General features: G+C 61.2%; 2 protein-coding genes across 9 annotated transcripts in view; one reads left to right on the forward strand and one right to left on the reverse strand.

The window, feature by feature from the left end:
* Positions 1-389: 389 nt before the first annotated feature.
* TP53I11 (tumor protein p53 inducible protein 11) lies at positions 390-17,791 on the forward strand. Of its 2 annotated transcripts, none has more exons than XM_057750112.1 (8): positions 390-640; positions 11,708-11,779; positions 12,541-12,700; positions 13,292-13,350; positions 13,535-13,583; positions 13,919-14,015; positions 15,013-15,114; positions 15,561-17,791. In XM_057750112.1, the coding sequence occupies exons 3-8, from the start codon at positions 12,572-12,574 to the stop codon at positions 15,692-15,694; spliced, it is 570 nt and encodes a 189-aa protein (XP_057606095.1). In that variant the 5' UTR covers positions 390-640; positions 11,708-11,779; positions 12,541-12,571; the 3' UTR covers positions 15,695-17,791. The 2 variants fall into 2 exon arrangements, with proteins under 2 accessions (XP_057606095.1, XP_057606094.1); XM_057750111.1 differs by having other exon boundaries at positions 397-640; positions 11,708-11,775.
* Positions 17,792-20,112: 2,321 nt separating this feature from the next.
* Positions 20,113-25,510, reverse strand: part of TSPAN18 (tetraspanin 18) — a 190,843-nt gene continuing 185,445 nt past the window's right edge. For all 7 annotated transcript variants that reach the window (XM_057750109.1, XM_057750108.1, XM_057750103.1 and 4 more), the window contains 2 exons: positions 22,748-22,831; positions 20,113-20,833 (listed from right to left, as the gene is read on the reverse strand). In XM_057750109.1, the coding sequence (XP_057606092.1) occupies positions 20,786-20,833; positions 22,748-22,831 (132 nt within the window). In that variant the 3' untranslated portion in view covers positions 20,113-20,785. The remainder of the gene's footprint in view (positions 20,834-22,747; positions 22,832-25,510) is intronic.

A 25,510-nucleotide genomic window follows, 5' to 3' on the forward strand; every position in this document is an offset into this window, starting at 1 on the left:
GCGCACGGTGCCTGGCACCGAGCGGGCGCTCAGCAGACGGGGACCACTGTTGTGTAACCGTGTTGTTACACACTTGGGTATCTACCAGCCAAAGCAGTCCTTTCCATTTTAGACACTGGCCTAGGCCCCAGGGGATACCCCAAGGATGTTTAAGGCTGGGTGGCTCGCCAGCCTGTGGGGGTGCTGACAGCCTCACGAAAGGGGCGCAGTCTTGAGAACGTGCCACGAAAGTCTCCCTGGGCGGCGCGGGCCCTCGGTTCGGGTTCCCAACCGCCTTCCCCTGGGGCGTGCGCGCGCCCCACGCAGGCGATCTCCGGGAAAGCCTCGGCTGGGGAGCCCCGGGGCCCCGTCCCCCCAAGCCCTCTCTCCCGCCCGCCCCGGCGGCCACCCTCGGGGGCGAGGCGGCCCGGCGCGTGGGAGGGGACGGCGCGCCATTGGCTTGTGCGCGGAACTGAGAGGAGGGACCAGCTCGGGCCGCCAGACTCGGGCAAACCCCGGCCGAGCGGGGCGCCGCGCGCAGTCCAGCCGGCCCTGCCCTGCCCTGCCCGGCGCGGGCGGCGCGATGTGAGGCGCCCCAGGGCCCGAGCGTCCCCCTGGCCCCCCAGCTCCGCCAGCGCCGGCGCCAGCAGGCTCTAGGACCGTAAGTTCTGCTCCCCGCCGCCGCCTCGGAGCCTCGCACGGTCCCTTCCCGCCGCCAGCTGCGCAGCGCAGCCCAGCGGGGCTCCCGCGGCCGCGGGGACCGCCGGCGACAGTGCGCACCCGCCCGCGCGCGAGAGCCGGGCGCCCCAGCCCCTCTTGGGGCCGGCGGGTCCTGCCGGGACCTCAGGGATGCCCCCTGCTCGGCTCTGCCGGGCGCCATCCCGCAGCCCCTCTGGTGCTCTCCTCCGCGCTCTGCGCTCGCTGCCCTTTCCTCGGACTCGGTTTCCCCCTCTGCCGCGGCTCCCCGCCTCCGCCGTCTCCTCCCTCTGGGACTGCTGATTCCGCCCTCGGCCTCCGCCTCCCGGGCTCGCGCTCTCTGCCCCGGAGCGAGGGAGACCGAGCGGAAAGCAGTGTCTCCGTCCCTGGGGTCTGAGCGGGTCCCCGCGCTCGGTTCTCTGTCCCCTCCCCCCGCCATCCCCGCCCCGTCCTCCCTCCATTGTTCCCGGGTCCGGGCCGTGTGCGGCACAAACTTGCAGATCGCCTTCCTCGCCCCCGCTGGCTCGGGCGGGGCGGTGGCGGAGTTCGCGCTGCCCCCGAGTCTGGCCCGACCTTCTGGTTCGGGGGAGCGCGCGGGCGGGGGTGTGGGCCGGAGCCCCCAGCCCGCAGACGCGGCTCTCGGGAAGCGGGTGGGTGCCTGGAGCTGGGAGCTAAAGGACACAGGGGAGGCGGCAGGGAGGCCGGGAGACCCCCGTCTCTAGCGGGTGGGGGAGCAGCCGCGGCAGCCAGGGGTCGGGAGGGGCGGGGGACGCACAGGTGGAGGGCGACGCGCCCCGCTCTGTCCCGAGCCGCGCGCTCAGCACCGCGGGGCCATTGTCCTGGCGCCGGACGCGCCGCGACGGCCTGCCTCGGCCGGGACCCGCGCGCCCGCCCCGCAGGGCCCGAGGGGAACGGGCACCGCGCCGCGCCCATCCCCGGCGCCCCTGGCAAGGGTGGGCGCTCGCCGCGCGCCCTCTCTCTCCGCCCTCCCCGCCCCCACCCGGTCCCGGGCTCCGCCGCCGCCCCGAGGGCCCTGGGGGGCGCGTGTCTACCCGGGCGCGAAGGCGGCGGGGGCGGGCGCCGGTGGGGCGGGGAGCCGAGAAGAACCCCGAGGCTCCTCCGGAGCCGAAGCCCGGCGCCGACCGCCTAGGCTGCCCCGCCGCCCCGCGCTTCCTGGTTGATTTCCTCCAGACAAACTTTTCCTGGTGGGGCCGGCCTGCGGGGAGGAGGCGCCGGGGCTGCAGGGATGCTCACCCCAATGGAGGGGCCGCCTGGACCTCCTGCCCTGGGGACCTGCGGAGAGGGGGGCTGACGGAACTCTCGTCCTCCGGCCCCCAGATGCCAGGGACACGGGGTGCAGGGTGTTGGGAGGGAGATGGGAGGGGGTGAGAGGGTTGCTGGAGAGCCAGGAGGGGACAGAGGCCGTTGTTTAGCCGAGCCTCACCCTTAGCCCAGGGGGAGCTCAGATTTTTCTTGTTGCGTTGTTAGTAAATAAGACTACGGATTCCCCAAGCCTCTGTTATCCCACCTGTAAAAGGGACCCTCTGGCCCCCAAGGTCCCCTCCCGGCCCCACTGTGTTGGGAACCAGCCGCCCAGGCTTCTCCTTTTCTGCCCACGTGCTGTCAACTTAATCTATCCTAAATATGGAGTGGAGGGCTGGGGCCCAAAGCGCTCCACCCATGTTTGGCTGTCAACACCTGCCGGTCCACAGCCAGGCCTGCTCTCTGCAGGGCCCTGTCCCCAGGCCCCCCACCCCCGCCCAGGTTCTCCAATCCCACAAGCCACTGCCTCCCCTCCCCCGAGTCTTACGGTCCCCTCTCTGTCTGCTGGAGGAAGGGCCTGCCAGGCCAGGGGCTGCAGATGGAAGGGACGGTGGAATTAACAGTGACCTGTGATATTCACACAGCCCTTCATTTATTGAACAAAATGTTTGGGAGGGCTAGGCCAAAAACGATTTAATGAGCAAAGTGCCGATACAGTTCTAAGCCCTGAGAGACGCTGTGAACAAAATTAAAAGATTCTTGCCCTTCTACAGCTGACACTTAAAGTGGGGGTGGGGGCGGGGCAAACAAGCAAATTATATAGTGTATTGGGAGGGGAGGGGAAAAAGTTGAGTGCTGGGGGGGTGTTGAGACCAGGGGTGAGGTCGCCATTTTAAGTAGGGTGGTCAGGGAGGTCTTCCTGAGGAGGTGCCTTTCAAGCTAAGTTTTTGAGGGAGTGAGCTGTGGGAATAGCTTCAGGGACCAGCGATCTGGCAGAGAAGAGCCTGTGCAAAGGCCCTGAGGCTGGAATGTGCCAGCTTTATTTGAGGAACTGTAAGGAGCCAGTTCAGCTAGGGTAGAGTGAGGGGCGGGGAAGAGATAGGCCACACGGCTGGCCAAGAGGGAATAAGCCTCCCCGATACACAGATGGGGGAAGTGGTGCTCAGAGATGGCCTGTAATTAACCGCAGGGCAGGCTGCCCAGGAGGGGCAGCTGCAGGGTGGGGTGCCGAATGTTCTGACTCCTAGCCCGTGACATCTTCCCTTCACTGTGCATGTCAACCCTTTATGCACGGCAGTGCTGGTGCCCCTCCATGGCTGTGCCTGGCCCAGTGCTGGGGACGTGGAGGGGAGCCACCCAGGCTCAGTGCCCCAGGGGCTCCGTATTGTGCAGCCTGTTGCCAGCCCCTCCCCGGGTTCTCCCTGCCCACCTGTGGTCCCTACACTCAGGCAGCGTCGTGCTCCTGAGCCAGAGTGACCCTAGTTCTCTCTCTTCCCATTTCCTTCCTGTGGCCACTCCTTCGTGAGCAGCCCACTCTATATCCACATGTGGTCCCTACAAGGGGACCTGTTCTGAAGCTGGTATGGCCAAGGGGGAAACGGAGGCAAAGGAGTTGAATTTCCTTTTCTGAAAATAATAGCAGCATTATTTTTGAGCATTCACTATAAACAGGTACTGTTTTAGGTGGTTTTTTTGGTGCATCTTCTCATCAGTGGGAGGTGAGTGTCATTATTACACCCATTTAACAGATGAGGAAACTGAGGCCCAGAGAGGTGGTGTCACTGGCCCAAGGCCATGCAGCTAATAAGTGGTGGAGCCAAGGTTTCAGCACAGGCCTTTTGAGTCATGCCAGAGTCCCAAACCCTGGGGGAGATGGTTAGTTCTGGACTGTGGTTCTGGCCCAGCAGCATCCTGGGAAAAGTACAGGAACCTTTCTGCTTGCCTCCCCCAACCCACCCAAAGGGCAGGTAACTACTTGCTTTTGAAAAAGTTGGCTCAAAATAGTGGGGCATCCCTTCACGGAAACTCCTTTCTTGCCCTTCTCTCTCCCCCTCCAAGTTTCTGAGCATCTGCAGGGCTTGCGGAGGTGGGAGGAATGAGAGGGAGAGGGACGTGGCCACTGCTTTCTCACAAGAGCTCTGAAAGCCAGGCTGTCCCCATGACCATGGCCCTTGGGGATCTAGAAGCCAGGCTGTCCGAATGACCATGGCCTCATGGGATCTGGAAGCACCAGCTGCCTTTGAGGGCCCTGATGTGGTCTCTGGGCTGAGGGGGAGGCTGACCCACTCCTGCGTTGAAGAGGACAGGAATTCTCCGTGTGTTCTGCCTTTTGTGCATGACGGTAGGGACAGAGAAGCCCCCCGCAGTGACTTCTGAGTGGCCGTGGATGGCCATCAGAGGCTGGACCCCCTGGCCCACACAGCAGCTTCGGGGGGAGCCCCCCGGGATGCCCCCTCCTTCTTGCCCCCTGCCCTGCCCTCTCATCCTCTCCAACACAGCAGGGAATGTTTATTTTTTCTGTCCCTGAGGCCTTGGAGATGTTAGTTTGTGATGAAAATGTGGGCTTTCCTCTGTCCTGGAAATTAGGCAGCTTCACAAGAAAGAGAACTAGTAGAGAGAGAACAAAAATGTGTGCTTCCAGAGCCAGTGAGAGAGGCGGTGGGATTTGGGGGCGGGGCAGCCTGTGGGAGGGTGGGGGGGACGGAGGGAGGTGTCTTTCCTGGAGCTGGAGGGTGGCTGGTGAGTGACAGGGTTTGGAAGCCAAATCAGGAATCTCATAGCCAGGAGGGGCCCTGGAGACCACACTCCCATTTTTTAGGTGAGGAAACTGAGTCTCAAAGCCAGGCCCTGGCTTCCCCGTGATGGCAGAATCTGTTGGTGACCTCAGCTATCCTGTCTCCCAGCCCAGTGACTCAAGGTTCAGCGTTCCAGCTTCAGTCAAACCCTCCACTGCCAGCATCTGTGTTCCTGGAGGTTCTTGGAAATGGGGTGCGGAATCCCTTTCTTGATGACAGAGCTTTGTTGCGGGGACTGGTCCGTGCGCCTGCCGGATTTGCATGGTGTTCTTTCCTCTCCCCCGCCAGTCCTGCTCTGTCATCCTCGCCACTGACACAGAGCCCTGAGCCTGCGGTGACGCTGCTACTACCCAGAGAGATGCGTGATGCAGCCCTGCCTCTACGGGCTCACCGGCTACTGGAGAGCCATGGCCGCCTGAGGCAGGCTGGCCTTTAGAATAATCGCGCTCTGCTCTCGAGGGACACACTGCAAGGAAGCCCTGCCACGTGGCAGCCTGGCCTTGGCTTCTTCCCTTAGCCCGTGTGCCGGGAGGGAGCCCCTCACCCCGCAAAGCCTGCTCCCCAGAGGCCACGGTGATGGTGTCGCTGATGCAGTTGTGTGACTTCCTGGTTTAGTCCAACCCTGCTGACAACGTAGTAAGTCAGGCATTGTCACCCCATTTACAGGGAAGGGATGGAGGCTCCAAGAAATTAACCTGCCCAAAGACACAGGACCACTGACGCAGAGTCCAGAGATTTGGACCCTTGAGATTTGAGATTCGCTCTGCCTGAGGGCCCAAGTGGAGGGTTCTGGGCTGGGGGTCTTTAGACCCCCTCTTGCCCAAGGGGCTGATGGGCTGCCTCAGGAAGGGACCACACAAAGGATGATACCGGCTCTGGACCCTCCAGCTCCATGGTCCCCTTGCTGGGGCTCTCCCTGCCTCCCCTTCCCTCTGCCCAGGGCTGGGAGGCTCCGTCTCTCACTGCACCCGCTCCTGTGCTGCGTGTCCCAGACCCCATTTCCAGCTATTTTGCACCAACGTGATAACAGAACAATGGGTCTCCTTGCAGCCCTTCCCAGGTCCTGCTGGAGTCACAGGGCCTTCATCCAAGGGAGGCTGGACCCCAGGGAGGGGTTTAGATGCTGGCAACCTGCCAGGGACTTTCAAGGGGAGATGTGATGGGGAAGGTGGCTTGCAACTTAGTTCTTTTTTGGATGTCACGTTCACCACACCACACCCCCACCACACACATGCACATGTGTGCTTGCACACATGTGTACATGTGTGCGAGCATGCACACACACACATCCCCCCCCAGCCCCTCTCTGAATATCCAGTTAGGCACAGTTAACTTGGTTCGTATTTCAGCTCTGCCACTCACCCCAAGAGACGCATACGTAAGTCACCTGGGCCTTAGTTTCCTCACCTGTAAAATGGGAGTCATAATTCAGCCATTCTCATAGGGCTCTGCAGGTTACACAGAATTCCTAGTCTGGAAGTACTTTTCCCCTGCCTCTTCTCCTGGGGCGGATGTTTTCGGGCCATTTCTCCTTATCAGATGGGGAGGGACAGGTGCGCTGCCCCTCCAGTAGAGGGTCTGGTGTGCAAAAGGAAGTGGTTCTCGGCGCTGACATTCAACAGCAGTGACTCCCCCCTGAATCACTGGAGGCTCAGCAGCGGGTGGGTGTTCTGAGCCCCAGGTCCCTTCCTCTCCCCCTTCCCTGCTGGTCAGGTTCCTAAGCCAGCCCTTGTGGGGGCACAGTCTCCATGAAGGGGACAGCTCTGCAGTCCATCTGTTTCTATGGAAACCAGGCTTCCTGGGAAGGCAACAGGGGGGTTAGGAGAGGTCCTCCAGGACCGACATGGGAATGATGTCCCAGCTCCATTGGTTCTGCTGCCGGGGCAGGGCCTGGACAGCCACCCCTTTAGTATTTAGTGTCCTTTGGGAAAAGCATACCAAGGGCCGGGCCCCTCCGCTGCCTTTGCTCAGTCTGTCTGATCACAGCCCTGTGAGCTAAGAAGTCATCGTGTAGTTTCACAAATGAGGAAATGGAGGCTCAGAGAGGTTAAGTAACTTTCCTGAGGTCATAGCACAATTAAGAGAAAGGGTTGGGGTTTGAACCCAAGTTTGCCTCCTCATTAGGTATGTGCCCGCCGCCCATCCTCCCCTGACACTTGGAACACTCCCCCTGCCCCTCCGTGAGCCCTTCCCTTCCTGGTCCAGTCTCAGGTCTTTGCTTGGCCTCTGTCCTGCCATGGTCCCTTCCGTCTTGCCGCCAGTGGGAGCTCTTTGGGGATGTTTTTTTCTGGCCTCAGATGAGGAAGGAGGAAGGGGCTGCAGGGGTTCAGATCTTGGCCAGCAGGGGGCCTGGAAACCCTTCCCCCAACTTTCCTCTGTCCCAAATTTTCCTTGAGCTAATTCCATGCCTGGAGCTGTCCAGGCCAGGTGAACAAAGCCATCGGTAACCCCTGCCCCTCACTCACCTAGCGGTGGCTGCAGCTCTCTGCAGTGGTGGTGGGGTCTCACCCCATGTTCTCACCCAACCTCCAGCCATTTCCTGGGCACCCCAGATGCCAGGGAAAACCCCACCTACTCTTCTGCAGTCTTCAGCACCCCCCTGCCCTGCTTGCCCAAGGCCACCTGGCCAGAGGAGGTACCAGATTGGAACGCAGCTCTGCCTGACCGCAAAGCCCCTTCCCTGCTCTCCGGTGCCACCAGCTCACGTGTGGCCTGGGGCGCACCCTGCCTGCGCTGGGCCTCAGCTCTCCGCCCCATCCAGCGTGTGTTTGGAGCAGAGCCTCCCTCGGGCCCTGCCAGGTCTAACTGAGGGGGACCCAGAGTGTTCTGGGTGGTGTTAGGGAGACCTGCTTGCCTTGGCCCGACCGTCCCTCACTCGCCTCTGCTGATACAGTGGCTCTGTGTCCAAGGCCAGTGGGGAGGTTCCCAGGTGGGCACATTACCAGCCCTGCCTTTGGATGATTGTGTCCCGGGGAGGCCAGCTGGCCCTGATAGGATGAGGAGGATGGGCCAGAAGGGGCACTGTGCCCTGGGAGGCCCCCCTGGAGGGCGTGCAAAGACCCTGAGGCACAGGGGGCATCGGGGTGGAGGGAGTGGAGGGCAGCGGCTCAGAAGGGGAACAACTGTTCGAAGGCCAGTGAGTTGCCAGTTGGTTGGGAATCGAGGTCAGGAGAGGCTGGCCGGGGCGGAGGCCGAGGGTCGCCTGTGCTGGGGCTGGGGCTGCAGGCCGCGTTGTCCCTTCTCCTTGCCTAGCAGGGCCTTCCAGGCAAGCATCTGGTGGAGGGGCAGCCCTTCCCCTAGCCTCGGGCAGCTTGGCACCAGCCTGGCACCTGGGGGGAGCCCTGGGGGCCCTTCAAGGAGGCAGCGAGGCCTGGGAAAGGAAGCGTGACCGCTGTGACAGGCAGGCTTTTTCCACTGTACACAGCTGAATGAGGAGAGGGAAGAAGGAGCTGGGCCCCGCCCAGCCCTGGGCAGGGCACTTTGCCACAGGCACTGCCTGTTGTGTCTGTCTGTCTGTCTGTCTCCTCCAACATTTCTGCAGAGGGGGCCCTCTCATTAGCCCCACTGCACAGGGGCAGAAACTGAGGCTGGGAGAGCTGCGGAGTCTTACAAAATCAGGATTCGAACCCAGGTCTGGCTGTCCCAAAGCCAGTGTTCAGCTGGGGTACAAGGTGGGAGTCGGGGAGCTGCCCTCTGTCCTCTCTCAGGTTCACATGGTGGCCCAATTTTAAAAGAAACACCTGGAGTGGCCTTGAAAGGGAGGAAAGTTCATGGGCAGATCAGAGTGGGGGTGTGGTGTGTCTCGGGGGTGGGGTGCTTAGGGGCTGGTGTGCGTGTGCGTGTGCGTGCGTGTGCGTGCGTGTGTGTGTGTGTGGCCGCTGCCCGCCTGCCCTCTCCAGCGGGGGCCCAGTCCTGCGGGTCAAGGAGCCACAGGACTCAGGGTTCAGAGCAGTTAACTCTGTAGGGCCAAGTGCTGGGAACCCTGCTCCCTGGAGACAAAAGGTCAAGATCTCCCTTTCTCTGGGAGTCCGTAGGGCCCTTTGTCGGGGGTGAGCGCGCCGCCGGGGCTGGGCTCTGGGAGGCAGGGGGCCCCCCCAGCCCAGGTAGCTGACGGTCCTGCCTGTGGGTAAGGCCTGTCCCACCTGAGTTGCGCCTGATGTCAGATGGAGCCCAGGACACTGTAGCCCCCCTTCTGCAGCAGCCACAGGCCTGTGAGGCAGAGGCGGGCCCTGTGTCTGTGCTGGGGAGGCAGCATCGGGCGGAGGAAGGCAGCTGGCCCTCTGAGCAGCGGTGGCTGACACAGCCCGGGCCTGGGGTGCTGTGGCCCGGGCGTCCACCTTATGCCGTGGGATCGAGGTCTGGAGGCTTCGCCCAAGGGGTGGAGACATTAGGAAATGCTAATTAGGCCCCTCCTGATCCCTCCTGGCCTCTGCCCCAGAGCCCCTGCCACACGGCGGAGGTGGGGACAGCGGGTGTCCGTGTCAAGGGCCCATCGCCACTGAGCAGTCGGCAGGGCCAGGCGCTGCCCCCCGGCTCTTCACGGGGGTCACATCTTGTATTCTCACAGCATCCCTATGAGGGAAGACCCCTTGCTTTCCCAACGACGGATGGGGCGACCGAGGCACAGAGAGGTGAAGTGCCGTGCCCATAGGCACACAGCTAAGAGGTGGTGGACCTGGGATTTGAACTCGGAGAGTATGGCTTCTGCAGCTAAGCTCTTCCGGCTTTAGCAGTTAGCTGGCGCTTTATAAAATACTTTCTGGGCATCATTTTGTTTCTCCTTTGACCAGCCCTAAGGAAAATGTAAGGACTGTTGTTTCCAGTTCACAGATGAGAAGACTGGGGCTCAGAGAAGCCATTTGCTCTGGTTCCTGGATGACAGATTAGTGTCCCTGTCCCCATCTAGACTGTAAGCTACTTGAGGGCAGGGTCCTGGTCCCACCACCCACTACGTGGCTCACAGCACATCCTCACTAAATGCAGTCAGTCCTTTCATTTAAATGTGCAGGTGCTGTGCTGCGTGCTCTGACCTAGCTTCTCTTTTTGCCCCTGGATTTCTAGGAGCTGAGAATTACAGCTCCATTTCACAGATGGGGAAAACTGAGGCTCAGAGCAGTGTGACTTGTCCACTAAACACAGCCAGTAAGGGGCACAGCAGGACTGCGTCAGGCAGCCTGGCTGGCCTGGGTGAGAAGGGTTAAAATGCCAGGGAGACCTATATGAAGAGCTCAAGTAACGTCTGAGCATACCTGGTGCTGGTGAGGACAGGGAGGAACAGGGACACTCATGCACTCTGGAGAAACAGAAGTGGTTCACTGCTCTGGAAAGCAGTCTGGCACTTTCTCCTGGAGTTAAACGTAGATTTACCATATAACTCCATGTCATCCCACACCCAGGTATTTACCTTTGAGAAATGACAGCTCACGGTCACCCCAAAACCTGCACACAAATGTTTATAGCAGCTCTATTCATAATTGTTAAACTCTGGAGACAACTCAGAAGTCCCGCAGTGAGTGACGGGGTAAACGAACTGGTACATGACGCCAGGGGATACCACTCTCCTGCCGTGAGGAAGGGCCCGTCCGTATACACGGCCCGGATGAGTCTCAGAGACGTGATGCTGAGAGCAAGAAGCCGGTGGCCAGGGTTATACACTATATGATCCCGTTTATGCGACACATTCGAGAAAACAGCACTACTATAGTGACAGACCACAGATGTGCGGTTGCCGGGGGTTGGGGGTGAGGGCAGGGTCTGACGGGCGATGCAGCTGTCCCGTGTCCTGATTTGGAGGCGGTGGTTATCTGGGTCTGTACGTGTGCTAAAATTCACGTAACTGCAAACCACAAAGAACGTTCATTTTACTGTATGCAAATTAAAACATAAAAGGCCAGAGGAGAGGAGGCCGGAAGAGGAAGGGTGGCGGCCAGGCTGCCCGGGGCTTCCTTCGTGGAGCCACGGGTGAGGGGCCAGCTCTGCGCTGCCCTCCGCAGTGGCTCCCCGGCTCCCGTGGGCGGCCGCCTGCGGGCCCACCTGGCAGCAGGAGGGACGCCAGGCTGATTATAGCTTCTACCTGGATTCACGAGAAGGTGGGAGCGAGCGGCTGAGGTGTTGTGACAGTGCCCGGGCCCCCCGAGGAGCCCCGTTCAACCGTGGCTGCCCCGGGGAAGCCGCCCCTGCAGACCGGCATCAGGCATGGCGTTGCCTTCCTGGTCACGGCCAGCCTCTGCCTCCCATTCCCCAGGGATGTGTATACGCGGGAGTGGAAAGCATAGCTGCCTCTGTTTCACAGATGAGGAGCTAGGCCAGGGGGCTTGGGAGGGCAGGGGGGCCTGGCCTTCACTCACTAAAGACCTCCAGTAATGACCTTGGCAGTTATTTCCAAACGCGAGCTGGTACGCTCCCTGCCCCGTTCATCACGTCCAAAGCCATGTTATCCAAACACCCCACCGTTTGATTCTTTGCTCTGATTTTATTTGCTGGGGGCTTTATTTTGTTCTAAGACACTGGGAGGCTGGAGAACTGGAGGTGACCTGGCCTCTGGCAGCCCTGGCTAAGGCTGGGAGGGTGAGACTTGCCAGGGGCTACACAAAGACCTGATTCTGATGTCTGGTCGGGGGGGGGTCCAGCAAGCCCACCTCGGGTCCCTGGTCGAGGGACAGGCAACTTCTGAGCCTTGTCTGTTGTTGGGGTGGTTTCCCTGCCTTGCCGGAGGGTGGGTGTGGGTGGGAATGAGGTGCAGGAGTACGGGAGGCACCCAGCACTGGGGGAAGGGGCACGCGGTAGGGTGGGGATCCTGCCATTTTCCAGCCTCGTCTTCTGGTGAACCTCATTGAACTTGGTTTTCTCATCTGTAGAATGGGTGTAAGTAGTACCCATCCTGCAGGGTGGCTGTGATCACAGGAGCCCCCTCAGGGACAGCTTCTGGAAGCCTTTACCTCACCATGGTTTACACTGTTGTCTCCTCTGCATAGATTTTGTGCTGACTGAAGGCAAGGACGGCCACTCCACTCACGTCAGCGTCTCCATCGCCTGGCACACAGTAGGTGCTCAAGAGCTGGCCTGAGGTGGAGCTGGGGGGAGGCTGGGGATCAGGAGCAGACATGGGGGGGGGCAGAGCAGGGAGGGGCAGGGCCGGACGGCTGCCACGGAGCCCTGCCAGCTCTCCCGGCCGTCCCTCCTCTGGCTCCGCGGGGTCCTGTGGTCCTCCCCTTCTTTTCTGTGCTGGCGGGTTGAAGGGTGGTTGTCTGGGAGGGTGGGTGGGAGGGCTTGCTGGGCAGGAGGAATTGTCTGGGCAAAAGGTCAGAGGCAGCCTGGACCCCAGAACTCAGGAGCCCTACCCAGGCTTGGGCAGACCCTTCCTTCTTCTGGCAAGGCTGACTTGGACCCCAGTTTACACCCTGTCCCCGGGTACATTTGGGTGCCTTTGGTCTCTATCCAGGCCTGAATGCCTAGTCCTGGGCCCCCGCCTCCTCCAGGGCTGTCTGTAAGGCTCCCTCCTGCCTGCTCACCTGGGGCGTGCCACATCCACTTAGGCCAGACGGGCTGACAGAGCTGGAAGGCCTTAGGAGCATCCGCCCTAACCCATTTTATAGATGAGGAAGCTGAGGCCAGGAAAAGGCAGTGACTTTCCTGTTTCATCACACAGCCGGGTGGTTAGGGAGCCCAGTACTGAGTACCCTCGGTGTCCACCTGCTCCCCCAGGCTGACGGGGAGGCCTCCCCAGGCCCTGGGCTGGGGTCTGGCAGGCCTCTGAGACCTGGAAGCTGGGCAGGAACCGGGGGCTGAGGCTGGTATCTCCCCCCAGCCCTCCCGCAGAGGCCGGGCTCCAGGACAAGATGGCAGCCAAGCAGCCGCCCCCTCTCATGAAGAAGCACAGCCAGACGGACCTCGTGAGCCGCCTGAAGACCCGCAAGATCCTCGGTGTAGGCGGGGAGGACGACGATGGGGAGGTCCACCGCTCCAAGGTGGGTGGCGTTCGGAGGAGGGGCCTTGAACCAGCCGCATGGGGGTCTGCCTCTGGGCATCAGTTTGGGGAGGCAGGCCTGGCCCATCGTTTTGGGAGGAGAGTAGCTGAGACCCATTATAGCTGCAGGGAGCCCCCGGATTTAGCTCATAGCTTCTAGAAATCTAATAGATACGTCAGAGGAATAGTAACAGTGATGAAAATGGATCGTTAGAATGAGTTGCGTGCTTATACTTGCATGTTGTGGCACCAGCTGCTTTATAAGCATTATTTAATCTTATTAACCCATTTTATAGATGAGGAAACTGAGGCTCAGGTTAAGGACTTGCCCGGGGCCACACCAGTACCAGAACCAGGCTTCAAGCCCATATCTGGCAGACCTCTGAGCTTTCGTTCTCAGCCACTGTGTTTTCAGCTTCCCGTAAGCCCTGGTGGCCTCAGTGTGACCCTCCCAGCCTGGGTGACCCTTTGACTAAGCAGAGCCACCCAGGTGGGTCCCTGGGCATCCAGGGGGGCTCTGGGAAGGGGTGAGCGGGCTGGGCAGGCAGAGCTGCCTTCAGCCTGTTTGCCTCTGACCCCTCTGTGTCCACAGATCAGCCAGGTCTTGGGCAATGAGATCAAGTTTGCTGTTCGGGAGCCTTTGGGGCTCAGGTGAGCACTGACGAGTGTTTTGGTGGGGGCAGGGCTATGGGGAGGGGCCCTGTGCCATCCCGTCTCATTCCCTCCCCCCAGACCAGCCATCCCGGGGCGTCTTGGCTGGAAAGGGGAGGGTCCTGTGGTGCCTGGGGTGGCAGCGAGGGGTCTGGCTCTGACCTTCCTCTCCACGTCTCCCCAGGCTCTGGCAGTTGGTTTCTGCTGTGCTCTTCTCCGGCATTGCCATCATGGTGAGTCCCTGCCTCACCCCTGGGACCCGGCCCCCTCCCCTGCCCCGGGACCCCTCACGGCCATCCCACGGAAGCCCCGTCTGTCCAGCCTCTCTGGCTGCCTCCAGGACCTGTTCTCTTGACACTCGTCCGCACCTGTGCCTGCCCGGGAGCATCCCAGCTCCCGTGGCCCGTGGTCCGTGGCCCTGACTCCGTGTCCCGGGAATCTCAGATCTTCTGTCCTGGCGTGGAGGGGTGGGGAGCAGTCCGGGTCCTGGCCCTGGACTGCTGCTGGAGGAAGGAAGGAGGTGTCCAGGGGAAATTTCATCAGTGAGCCTCCCGCCCGCGGCCCGCAGGCCCTCACCTTTCCTGACCACCTCTACGATGAGGTCTTTGATGGAGCCCAGGTGACCAGCAAGACCCCCACCCGCCTCTACGGTGGCGCCCTCCTCAGTGAGTATTGCTGGGGCAGGCTCTGGGGAGGTGACGGGCAGCTGAGGGGCCAGTAGGGGCTGAGAGAACACGGGGAACCTTCTTTGTGCAGGGGCTCCCCTTCCCAGAGCCCACCCTTCCGCCATGAGGCTGTCTGTGCTGCCACCTTGTGGCCACTGGCGGCACGTCCCCAGCGGGTGGGGTTCAGTCCCGGGCATCCTCTGGGACAAAAGCGCCCGTGGAGTGCTTCCTGTGGGTGGTGCGTCACCTGGGCACCGGGGCGGGGAGATGAGGAAGCCCAGGCTCTGCCACCCAGGGCCTCACAGCCTCGAGGAGGAGGCGAAATCAACACAGCGTCTGTAAAGCCCTCACCCTTGGGTCTCACTTGAACCACCTGTTTCCCCTCCAACCTGAGTCACACACAAGCAGTGCCAGTTAGGAAGCTGAACGGCAGCGTTCAAAACCCAGCGCCAGGGGCGTCCTTCCTCTGCTCCAAAACATCCTGTGACTCCCTACTGCCTGCAGACTGAAGTCCCAGCTCCTCCCCGCCTCCGACACTCAGGGTCGTCTGTGGGGTGGGTCCGGCCCCGCTTCCCAAACCTCCCTCCCCCCACGCGCCACGGGGGGCCCTGTACTCCCGCCGCACCCCCTGCGCCCCAGTCCCCGGTTTCAGAAGGCCTCTGTGCCTTTGCACACCTGGTTTCCCCAGTCTTGTAGCGATGGCACTCCTACTCAACCTTCAAGGGCAGCGCCAATTCCTCCGGAGTGGGGGTGGAGGGTGGGGACTCGGGCAGCGTCGGGCCCTTCAGCCGCGCAGCGGAAGAGCTAGTGTGATGGGGTTATGGACCAGGTTGGATGACGCATGAGTTTTAACTTGAGGAGTGGGCGTGGGCGTGGGGGATGTCTGGGATCCTGGCTACTTTGCCAAAGGGAGGAGGACCAGGCCTCTCGCCCCTGCCCCAAAGGGGCGGGTGGATCAGGCCGCCCCGCCCCTACTCCCCTCTGTCCCCTACCCCAGGCATCTCCCTGATCATGTGGAACGGCCTCTACACGGCTGAGAAGGCCATCATCCGGTGGACGCTGCTCACCGAAGCCTGCTACTTCTCCGTGCAGTTCTTGGGTGAGTGCCGAGGTGGGCAGTGAGGGGGGAGCTGAGGGGGCGCGCGGTGCGGGCAGCTTGGCCCCTGGCCTCCCGCCTCTTGCCACTTGGTGTCCGGGAAGTGATGAAAGCCCGTGGGAGGGGCCGGGTTTACCTGTGCGCCTGCACACCTGTGCTCACACGGCTGACTCGCGCCTGTGTCTTCCTGAACGCACGTGCGCGCATCCCCAGCCCACCGCTCACGTGTGTACCAGCACAGGTGTGACGGCACACACCGTTCTGCCCACACGCTCGCCCCCTATACCTGCCACGTGGGGCACATCACGAAGGACCTGCAGCGGGCAGGACGCCCCAGCTCAGGGCGGGGGGTCAGCCGGGCAGCCGCCCTGGGGCCCGTGGCATCCGTGCTGGGGGTGAGGCACGTCCGCTCCTCTGACCTCTGTGCCCTCCGGGCCTCTCTCCCGCAGTGGTCACTGCCACGCTCGCCGAGACGGGCCTCGTCTCCCTGGGGATCCTGCTGCTCCTGGCCAGCAGCCTCCTTTTTGTCGCCGTCAGCGTTTACTACTATTACCAAGTTGGCCGAAAACCCAAGAAAGTTTAGCCACCCGCTGGGCCAGGGGCCCCTCTGGGGCAGGGAGCCCCCGGGACCTCGGTTTCCCTTTGGTTCCGGAAGGCAGGAGGGACCCTGCCCCAGGCAGGCACGGGGGACCGCCTTCCTCTCCTCCTGGGTGCTCCCCGAATGCGGTGATCTCCTGGGCCCTCAGGTTTGGGGAGGGATGGGGCCTCTGCACCCCGTCCTTTCCCCCACACAGTGACGCCTCCTTTTCTTGGGTCTCTCAGCCTCTGGATCCCCTGGACAGACACTCACAGGAGAGTCTAAGTCACGGGCATCTGGCCAAGGCCAGGCTCCCGCCCCTCTGTCACGAGACCCTTCTTTCTTGAGAGGCTGCGGACAGCCTCCCCGCCCTCCTGCTACACCCCCAGCCAATGTAACGCCCAAGCAGCTGAACGTGGCTTCTGTCCACGCCTGGAAAACCTGAGAACTTGACCCTGGGCCCCTTCCCTTCGACGCGGGCCCCGTCCACACGTTTAGGGGCCCCCCTGCCCCCTAAACACGCAGCGCGGCTGCGGGCGGGCGGGCAGGGGGGCCGTCTTGAAGCTGGCACCTCCCTTCCCGCCCCCTGTGAGCTGGGCCGCAGGCAGCAGGGCCCTGTCCTCAGCCCCGGGCCTGGCTGCCCCGGCCCCTCCTCGGGCCTCGCTGTCGGCTGCTCTGCCTCCACCCCAGCTCCTGGAGGCCCCTAGGCGCCCTCTCTCCCCGACTGGCCGGGGTCCAGAGGCTGCCAGGGGCCTCAGCCACAGGCCGGCCCTGACAGGTGGACACCCAGATAACCCCGGATGGAGGCCCCCTGTACGTGATGGGGTTTGGGGATGAGGAAGAGAGAGAAGCGTCTCCTCATCACCGGGCGTGTCCTCCAGGGTCTGACGTGCACCTGGCCCAGCCCCCCGGTCCACCCTCGCCCCCTCCCCAGGGTGCTGCCCTCCAGCCCTCTGGCCCGGGCTGCCTCTGAGGCCTGGCTGCGTAGGACTGGGTTACCCTTCACGCTCAGCAGGGGCAAAACATAGAAATATTTCAGCAGGCCACCTCCTCTCACACCCACCCCCCATCACGTGCCCTGGAGGAGGCCGACAGCTGGCTCCGTCAGAGCTGAAGACCCCTGCAGGCCCAGCAGCCTGGCCGCCCCCCGCGTCCTTTCCCCGACACTCCCCTTCCCTCCAGCACACCGGGAATGGCGGCCCCCACATCCTGGGACAGATGTGGAGAGAAGCATCCCCGGCCCCAGACTTGCTCCCACCGTGAAAGCGTGGCGGGGTGAGATGGCTGGTCCTCGGGTGCCGCGCAGCTCTGGCAGCTGCCTCGTGGCCCCGGGCCCCGCCCACACCTGGCCTCCCTGCCCTCCCCCTCCCCAGCTGTCCCTGCGATGTGGCCTGTGCCCCACGGAGTCGCGGCACCGCCGCTGTTAACAGCCAAGGAGACAGGCCCGGTGGGTCGGGCGCCCAAGGCGGTGCCGCTGGTGACCGCGGCCGAGCGGAAGGGAAGCCGGACACGAAGGAGGGGCCCTTCTCCCCTGGCCGCCATCTCTTGAGACTGAAGCTCGTGCCCCCCACTGCCAAGCCCTGGGCAGGCTGGAGCCACCGCAGCCTTTGGGAGGGGGTGCTGGTGGCTGGCGAGCCGTGCCCCCAAGCCAAGGCCGTGTCCTCTGAGCTGACCCACGCCTTTTGCGGCCCGGCTAACACACCCACAAGCGGTGGATGGTTTGTCCTAATGCCTGCTGGGCGTGACGGATGGAGCCCCACGGAGACTGGCAGGGGAGGGACACGTGTAGGCACTGGAGCCAGGCTTCGCGCCAGGCCTCTGCTGGGGCGGAGCCCGCTACGCGGGGCGGGAGGCGGGGGCGCAGGACGGTGCCCCGGGGGGTGGTGATGCGGGCCCGTCCCTCCTAAAGGTCCGGGAAGACCCAGAATGCCCCTTCCCTGGTTCACCTGTCAGTCTCCTGCCTCAGCCCAGCCTCCCCACCCCCACCCCAAATCAAGACCACCTCGCCTCACGGTCACTATTTATTCTTCGTTCCTTTTTCTTTTTGTAAGAAACAGTCACAAAACCCAGTGCAAAACCATCAGTGTGGGCGTCTTGGTTTATATTACAAAAACTCCTCTTGATATAGAATATAAAAAAGGGAGGCTCACAGGACATAAACATGATACATTAGCTCTGCTACCTACCGCAAGGAACACTTACAGTTTTCAAAATAGACTTTCGACACAGGACCCACCGGGGAAGGGAAGAAGGGGTTTCTAGGGAGATGGGGGTGCTGGGGCCTCCGCTGGTTTGGGGGGATCCTGTCTGGGCCCCTCAGGCATGGAGAGGAGAGAGGGGACATGGGACGCGGGGAAGGGGCCCCAGCCCCCAAGCAGGAGGGTGGCCTTGAGCACGGGGCAGAGTACGTGAGCAAGTGCAAGGTCTCCCCTGGCACGTGGCCTGTCGTGGGGTCAGGACGTCTCAGCAAAGACCCTTCCTACCTTCCCCCTCCGGCAGCCCCAGACTGCCGCCTGCACCTACCATGGGCTGTTGGGGCTGGGCTCTGCCTTCTCAGGATGGCTGCGGGCAGCCTTGCAAATAGCTACCAGCCTGCGTTAACGCCACAGAGCAGATGCCTGCTTCCCCTTTCGAGCCCCGGGATGTGGTCAGTGGGGGCAGAGGAGGACTCCTTGGGCCCTTTCTGGAAAGCCCTTGGACTTGAGAGTCACATCCGCTCTTAAACCCACCTCACTCAGGTGTTCACTTCACCCAGGGGTTCCTCCACGGCCAGCCTTTCCTCTCAGGGGGCCCAGAGCGGGTGGTGCCAAATGCCCGGCTACTCTTTTACCTTGAAGGCCCCAGATTCTCCTGGGCAGTGGGGACCAGGTGGGGCCTGACACCTGGGACGCCCCTGGAGCTAAGCCACACAGCTGCCCAATTTGACCCTAAGCCTTGCCTAGCCAGCCTGATTTTATTTTTTTGGTCAACGTCACACTAGTCCTTTGCCTCTGCCAGGAAGTTGGAGCCAGCTTGTGTGTGGGTCTAGAGACCTGGGCTGGGGTACAAGCTGCACAGATCCCTGGGTCCTGGGGTGGCCCAGCCACTAGGAAGCTCATAACAGCATTTACGGAGTTGCCAGGGTGGACTGATACAGGGACAGCATGGAAAGACCCAGCCCAGAACGGGCCAGTATTGGTGAGGACAGCAGGGAGGGTGCCGGGGGGAGGCGAGAAATGGGGGGAGGGGGAGGGTCAAGCCAAATCTTCACAGCAGGCACTGAGCTCTGGCTGCATCGCAGGAGGAGGCAGGTGGCAGAGCAAGGGAGCACTGGGCTCTAAGCCCCTGCTCTGTCTCCCAGTGGCTGGGAAGCTGGAGGGGAGGCTGGAAGCTGGCACAGGGCCTGTGAGACGGAATGGGCTCTTCCCAGACCCTGAAGAGGGACAATGAAAAAAGAGGAGAGCAGGCAACATACTGCCCCTTCCACACCCATCCATGCCTGTGGCAGATATCACCAATCAAGCTTGAGCTGTTTGTCAGACATCACTATGCAAGATTACACCCCCACCGAGTCCAGGCCAAACCTCAGATCCTCCGCACAGCCTCTGGCAGCCACTCCTGATAGATCAGGGTCGGGGCCTCTTGCAATACAGTTGTCAGCGCTGGTCTAGAATTAGAGACCTGCATCTGAGGGGCTGATTTATGGGTGCTGTGTGGGTGTGAGTCTGTGGGAAAACCTCTCCCTGCCAGATCCTGGAGGAAACTCTCAGAAATGTGCTATGGACGGCGAAGGGACAGGGAACCACATCACAGAAATGATGAGGCGCCCTGGGGTTCTTTAGACTGGAGATCACAGGGTTCAGGGGTGACAATGCATGGCCTTAACACTCTGGGGAGGAGAGAGCGTGAGTGGGATGCCATGGACGGAACCACAGAAAAACGTAGAAACCTCTTCCATGTATTGAGCTGATGCTAAAGTGAGAGCAGTTCAAAGAGAAGCCTGTCTTAGGAGGTAGTAAGCTCCCCGTCCTTGGAGGTGTGCAAGAAGATGAAGTCTTGGCAGGGATCTTGTGGAAGACATCCAAGAGGAGATGAGAACCAGATGATCTTGGGGGTTCCTTCCAGCCTTGGGGGCCAGGGAGTTGGTGAAGGAAAGGTGGGCAGTGGGGAAGAGGGGCTGTGGTGTGTGTATGTGTGAGTTCCAGGGACTTAGAGAAAAGTGTGGGGAGGTGGGAGGGAGAGCAAGGCAGGCAGAGTCCAGAATTTTCTAAGCTGCGGAGCCAGGAAGAGGCAATTCCTGACCGGCTTGCCCGCTCTCTTCTGGGGAAATCAGGATGCGGAGGCCAGGGAGGGGTGTGAGCCGCAGGCCTGCTGGGGCCAGCAGAGCCTTGGGCGGAGGGACAGGCAGCCTGGGGACGACGAGGTTCTTGTTCAGAACTGTCACGCATGTGCTGTGTGACTATGGATGAGAAACTGCGCCTCTCTGGGCTTTCCAGATTATCTGGTCCAACAGATGGGGAAGCATGGACACTACTGGCTGGGCCATTCTTGGATCCAGTGTCTGCATCCCATTCTTGGCCCCAGCCTGAGGCAGCGACAACTCTATCCTCGGAGGTCCAGGGAGTCCAAGTAGGTTCCACGTCCTCAAGGACGTGGTGACCAGGTTTCCTTAGGGCCCCTGAGCTTTGCCTGCTCCACAATTTTCTTTTCCCTCCTTCTCGCCTAAATCCTTACTTTCTTGGCACCAGGTCCTGAAGCTGTGAGTCGAGGGCCCAGGTCCCGGGCTGCCAGATCTGGCTGGTCCGAGGAGGGGGCCTGGCCCTGGTGTTGCTTTGGTCTCTAGTGCAGACTGCATCCTGGGTTCAGGTGTCCGGGCCCCTGCAGAGAACCTGTGGCGCCCACTCCAGAGTCCAAATGGGCTACATCAGTCCATATTTTTGTCTTCATTTTGTTTTGTTAAAAAAATAGCTATTTTCCTCTGCCGCATTTCCTAGCCACTCATGATGGCCTCACCTCCTCCCTCCGGGGGCCAAGAGGGCAGGGATGCCGGGGAGGGGAGGGCATTGGGTGCCGGGCAGTGGTGGGCAGGGTCAGTCTTCAAGCTTCAGGCCACACCCTCTACTGGATGCCCCGGAAGAGGCACATGGCAAAGATCATGGCAAAAAGCTGCGAAGAGAGTAGGAGTTGGCGTGTCAGGCTGGGCTCTCAGCCCTCCAGGGGGTTGCCCCCCCCCACCAAGGAGAAAGGGCTGTCTGCCCTGGTACAGGAAGGGGGCTCAGGCCCCACTCCTAGCACACTCCTGCTGCAGGCACTCCTGATGTTGTCCTGGGGGCAAGCCCCTCTTGCCAGCCACTGGTCCCCTTCATGCAATGTGGTCATGAAAAAAGGGGGCTTTGGACATGCATTCAAATCCAGCTCCCTTCTTTACCAGCAGAAAACCTGGGCCAAACCCTTCTCTTCCCTGGGCCTGAGTATGCCTCGAGAGCCTACCGTGTGCTGGGCAACGTTCTAAGTGCTTCCTCAGAAACATTTTCACAGACCAGGAAGCGAGACACAGAGAGGTCATGTAACCTGCCTAAGGTCACACCGCTACAACGGAGGATCCCGGACTGGAGTCCAGGCCTTCTGACTCCAGGGGCCACGCTCATAGACCCGCACTCCCCCCTTCTAGCTCCTAGGAAGGAGGTGAGACTGACGTCTAAGGCAACTAACAATGTAATGGGGCCGGTTATATAGTAGCTGCTTAATTAAAGGTCACCAGGATTATTATTCACAGGCAAGGAAGATGCAGCCCTTCCCCAGATGAGGAGCACAACCGCTGAACACCTGCCTAAGGGCCCTGGGGTGGTGGGGTGTGCAGAGAGCCCGACTCAGGGATGCCCACTTATTCCGACTGGCTGGTGCCCCCATGCCAGAGATCTTGCAAGTAGCACAAGGCACGTGGTAAAGGTCCCTGTCTCAGAGCAGGGTTCTGCCTCGGTGTGAGGGAAGCTGATCAGCAACACGGACGCTGCTCGACGAGTCCCCATCACACGCCAGGCACGTCGTCCCACCCCCTGTAATCCCCACGACGCCCTCAGAGCAAGCTCTTAGCACCGTTCTGCAGATAAGGAGACCGTGGCTTGGGCATCCTGCGTGTGAGGAGAGGCAGAGCTGCGAGCTGATCTCTGAAAGCCCGTGTTCTTCCTGCAGGGGACCCACACCCGCGATTTCCCAGGGGGCCTGGCACTGAGCTCTGTTTCCCGTTCGTTGTTTCCTCCAGGAGAGGACTTGCCCACCTAGAGCAGGGTGGGCACGCAGCAGGGGCTCCGTCTGTGCCTGATGAGTGATGAGCGAATGAATGAATGGCCCCTCCCCCTCCCCACCCCCAGCAGTCTCCGCACAACTGCTCTCAGCGGTAGGACTGTAAGAAGCTAGGCAAGGCCGTGTTTATGGTGCCAGGCGGGGGGAGGCTGAGGACCGGGCTGCCTGATGGCACGTCCCCGCTGGCCGAGGACCGGCAGGCGTGGGCAAAGCCGCCCGGGCAGCGGGTCTGAGGTCCGGGAGAGGGTGGCACGAGGAAGCTGGCAGCTCCGTCCTTTGGCCAAAGCGCCCCCTGGTGGCAGCTTCGAGAGTCTGCAGCTGCCTTCCTTTTGGGGGGTTCGGGGTCCTTCTGTCTCCACCTCTGGGGCGCAACCTGCGCTTGCGAGGTTCACAAGGCCCCCCCGGTCCTGAACACCCCCACAGAGAAAGGGCCTGATCTAGAAGCACAGGCTGTCGCCCCTCCCTCAAATCAGCAGCGTTGACCCCTCCGTCAGGGTTCACCCCGGACCTTGGGTGGGGGGCGACTTTCAGAGCCTGTCCGTCCCCACTGCCCGGAGACTTGCCCAGGTGTGCCCAAGTCCCGGATGACGCGCAGGAAGCAGACAGACACGGCTGGGCTTACCACCCCATCGCGTCCGCGGTGGGGGACCCCCCGGTCCTGGGTTCAGGACCTGGAGATGGAGGTGGGCCGGGGCTGCAGGCCACGGGGGATCTGCCCCGGACCCCGCGTGGGCGTCTCGCTTCCGAGGAGCCGCAGCAGTGGGGGCCTTTACTCACCTCGATGGCCAGCACCCCTATGGCGAGGGCCCCGGCCAGGTAGACGTACGTCTCGAAGGCATTGAGGATGACCGTGTAACAGCCCTGTGGGGAGGACCAGAGGTAAGGCCGTGGCCGGGAGGGACGGGGCAGAGGCCGGCCTCAGGGTTAGGGCGTGAAGCCTGGGAACTGGCATGTGGCCCCAGAGCTCAGGCAGCGGCGGGCCTACCCGGTCACACCGCTGGTGGGGAGGCGGTGGGAGACAGGAGGCCCATAAACGGAGCAACCTGGCAGCAATACACCACAGACCCTTCCAAGGCAGGGCTGAGAACTGTCAGCTGGAGGGCCACCCGATTAGCCACAGACCCTTTCTCCTTTTTTGACTGGAATATTGGGAAATTTCCAACAAATATCTGGACCCCCTGCTGCTCTCAAAAAATTAGAAGATCCAGCAAGGCAGGCCATCCGTTCTACGTGGCAGCACCCGGGGACAGGTGCTCCCTGAGGGGCCACCGTCTCCTCCATGCCCTACTGTTCCACACCCACCCTCTCTCCTCCTTCTCATTTCCTGCCCAGCAGCTGGATTTTGGGGTGCAGCCGCTGCCCTAAGGAAACACAGCCCATTCTTCAAGACTCAGCACATACCTCACCTCCTCCAGGCACTCTTCCAGGACCAGCCCAGCTCTCACAGGGCCCCTTCTAAATGGACTGAATTCCCGTGCTATTACTGCTTTCTCAAGCAGTCCTCAGAATGTACAGACTGAGATGCAGATGGAGCCAGTGAGAGAGAGAGAGAGAGAGAAAGAGAGGGATGGCAGGCGCGTGCACGTGAGCAAAGCCAGGAGCTGCCAGCATGTGACTGCAGCCCCGTTGGACCCTGGGTGCCTCACCTCTTGGTCATGGTCGTGTCTGTGCTCCCTCCCCCCGCACCGTGCTGACCAGAGACTGAGGCATGGTAGTTGCCTTGAATGAGACGTATGTTTTCTAAAGAGGGAGACTTTTCTTTCTTTTATGAGAACCCGCATATTCTTTGGGCCCGGCCAGAGGACCAGCAAGGGAAAGAGCCCTTGGGTAGGGGTGGGGATCATGCCTGGTGCCTGTTAGGTGGCTCTGGCTGTTTCTGGGCTCTGTTGAGGTTCTTGGGTGATTCTTGGGTGTTCACACCCACTGTCAACCACCCAGGAGCCCTGCCTCCTTGGCCGGAAATGGAAAAGACGCCCCGTGAGGCTGCACCCAGGCAGGTGGACAGCAGGACCTGCTCTAGGCAGAGTGGCCGGCTGGATGGCATGGGACCCTCCTGCTGGAGGCTGCTGGAGGCTGGGCAGGGAAGGCTCCCACGGGCCTCGCTCTGAGCGCCCGGCAGCAAATAGGATGCACCCAGATAAACAGACCCCTCCAGCACGATGACGGGGCCCCGCAGGGCCCTTGAGCCGACGTGTGTCAGAATCATCTGGGAGGTGGTTCACAAGGCAGATGCCAAGGCCTCACCTGCAAGGCCCTGGATCGGGGGTCTGCTGAGAAGCCCAGGAAGCTACCTCACGCGCAGACGCGCCCGGTGATTCCTAACGCTTGCGCCATGGCCAGGCTTTGATGCACCCCAGGTCTGGCGAGGACCACGTGGTCTTAGCGGAACTGGGGCCTTGTCTCAGCGGTGCCACCGGGAGCCTAGCCAAGGGCTGTGCGATTGCAGCCCTAAGGGCGCCCTCCCACAGGCCAGCTGGTCGGGAAGCCAGCGTGGCTGGAGGCGGCTTCAGAGCCGGCAGGGAAGCCCCATCCACCGGCCAGGCCAGGGACCATCCTGGACCCGCCTGCAGACCCGTGTCAGGGCAGAACTCAAACCGCCACCCCCCTTGCTCTGTTCGGCTCTTTTTAAAGCACCTGGACCCCCAGCACATAGGACAAGAGCAGCAGCAAGCTGGCCTGCTCTGGAGGGAGGGGAAGGGAGACAGGGAGAAGCCTGGGAGGGATGCTGCGGGCCTCCCGTCGTCCCTTCAGGCTGCCAATTGTCCCCGCCCCCCCCAATACTCCACCCCACCCCTCCACCCTGACCGGCCTGGGTGTGTAATGCCCTTTGAGGGGCCGTCCAGACAAGAAGCAGCAATCAACCCCGGGAGAGGTGGGGCTTACACAGGTCACACCTGCCACTTGCTCACTGGGTGAACCGACAGGCACATCTTGTTTTACTGCACTTCACAGATACTGCGCTTTTTTTAGAACCTGAAGGTCTGTGGCGACCCTACATTGAGCGGGTTTATTGCTGCCATTTTTCCAACAGCAGTTGCTCACTTCATGTCTCTGTGTCACATTTTGGTAATTCTCGCCATATTTCAAACGTTTTCATTCTATTAGATGTGTTTACAGGCATCTGTGATCAGTGACCTTTGATGTTACTACCACCTCTCGCTGAAGGCTCAGATGATGGTGAACATTTTTTAGCAAGAAGGCATTTTAGAATTATGGTATGCACACTGTTTTTTTTACCCATAAAGCTATCGCACACTTAATAGACTACAGTGTAGCGTACACATAACTTTTATAGGCACTGGGGAACCAAAAAATTCATGTAACCTGCTTTATCGCGGTGGTCTGGAACCAAACCCACAGTATCTCCGAGGTGGGCCTGTACTTACTTTTTCTAGACCTCATTTGCCCCATCCAGAAACTGGGGCTGTGCAGACTAACTACATTATAGGATCGCTGTGAGAATACAATGAGATGCTACAGATAAAGCATGTTGAACAGTGTTGGCAGGGAGCCAGCCCTCAGTCCCATTAGGACCACGTG

The sequence above is a fragment of the Hippopotamus amphibius genome, chromosome 9, assembly GCF_030028045.1.
Source record: "Hippopotamus amphibius kiboko isolate mHipAmp2 chromosome 9, mHipAmp2.hap2, whole genome shotgun sequence".
Taxonomy (NCBI): Eukaryota; Metazoa; Chordata; class Mammalia; order Artiodactyla; family Hippopotamidae; genus Hippopotamus; species Hippopotamus amphibius.

Excerpts from the sequence above, each read along its gene's own strand:
- TP53I11 (XM_057750112.1), top strand. The coding sequence starts at position 12,572 with ATGGCAGCCAAGCAGCCGCCCCCTCTCATGAAGAAGCACAGCCAGACG. Across the intron at positions 12,701-13,291 it reads GGGAGGTCCACCGCTCCAAG|ATCAGCCAGGTCTTGGGCAA; the intron begins GTGGGTGGCGTT and ends CTGTGTCCACAG. Across the intron at positions 15,115-15,560 it reads CTTCTCCGTGCAGTTCTTGG|TGGTCACTGCCACGCTCGCC; the intron begins GTGAGTGCCGAG and ends TCTCTCCCGCAG.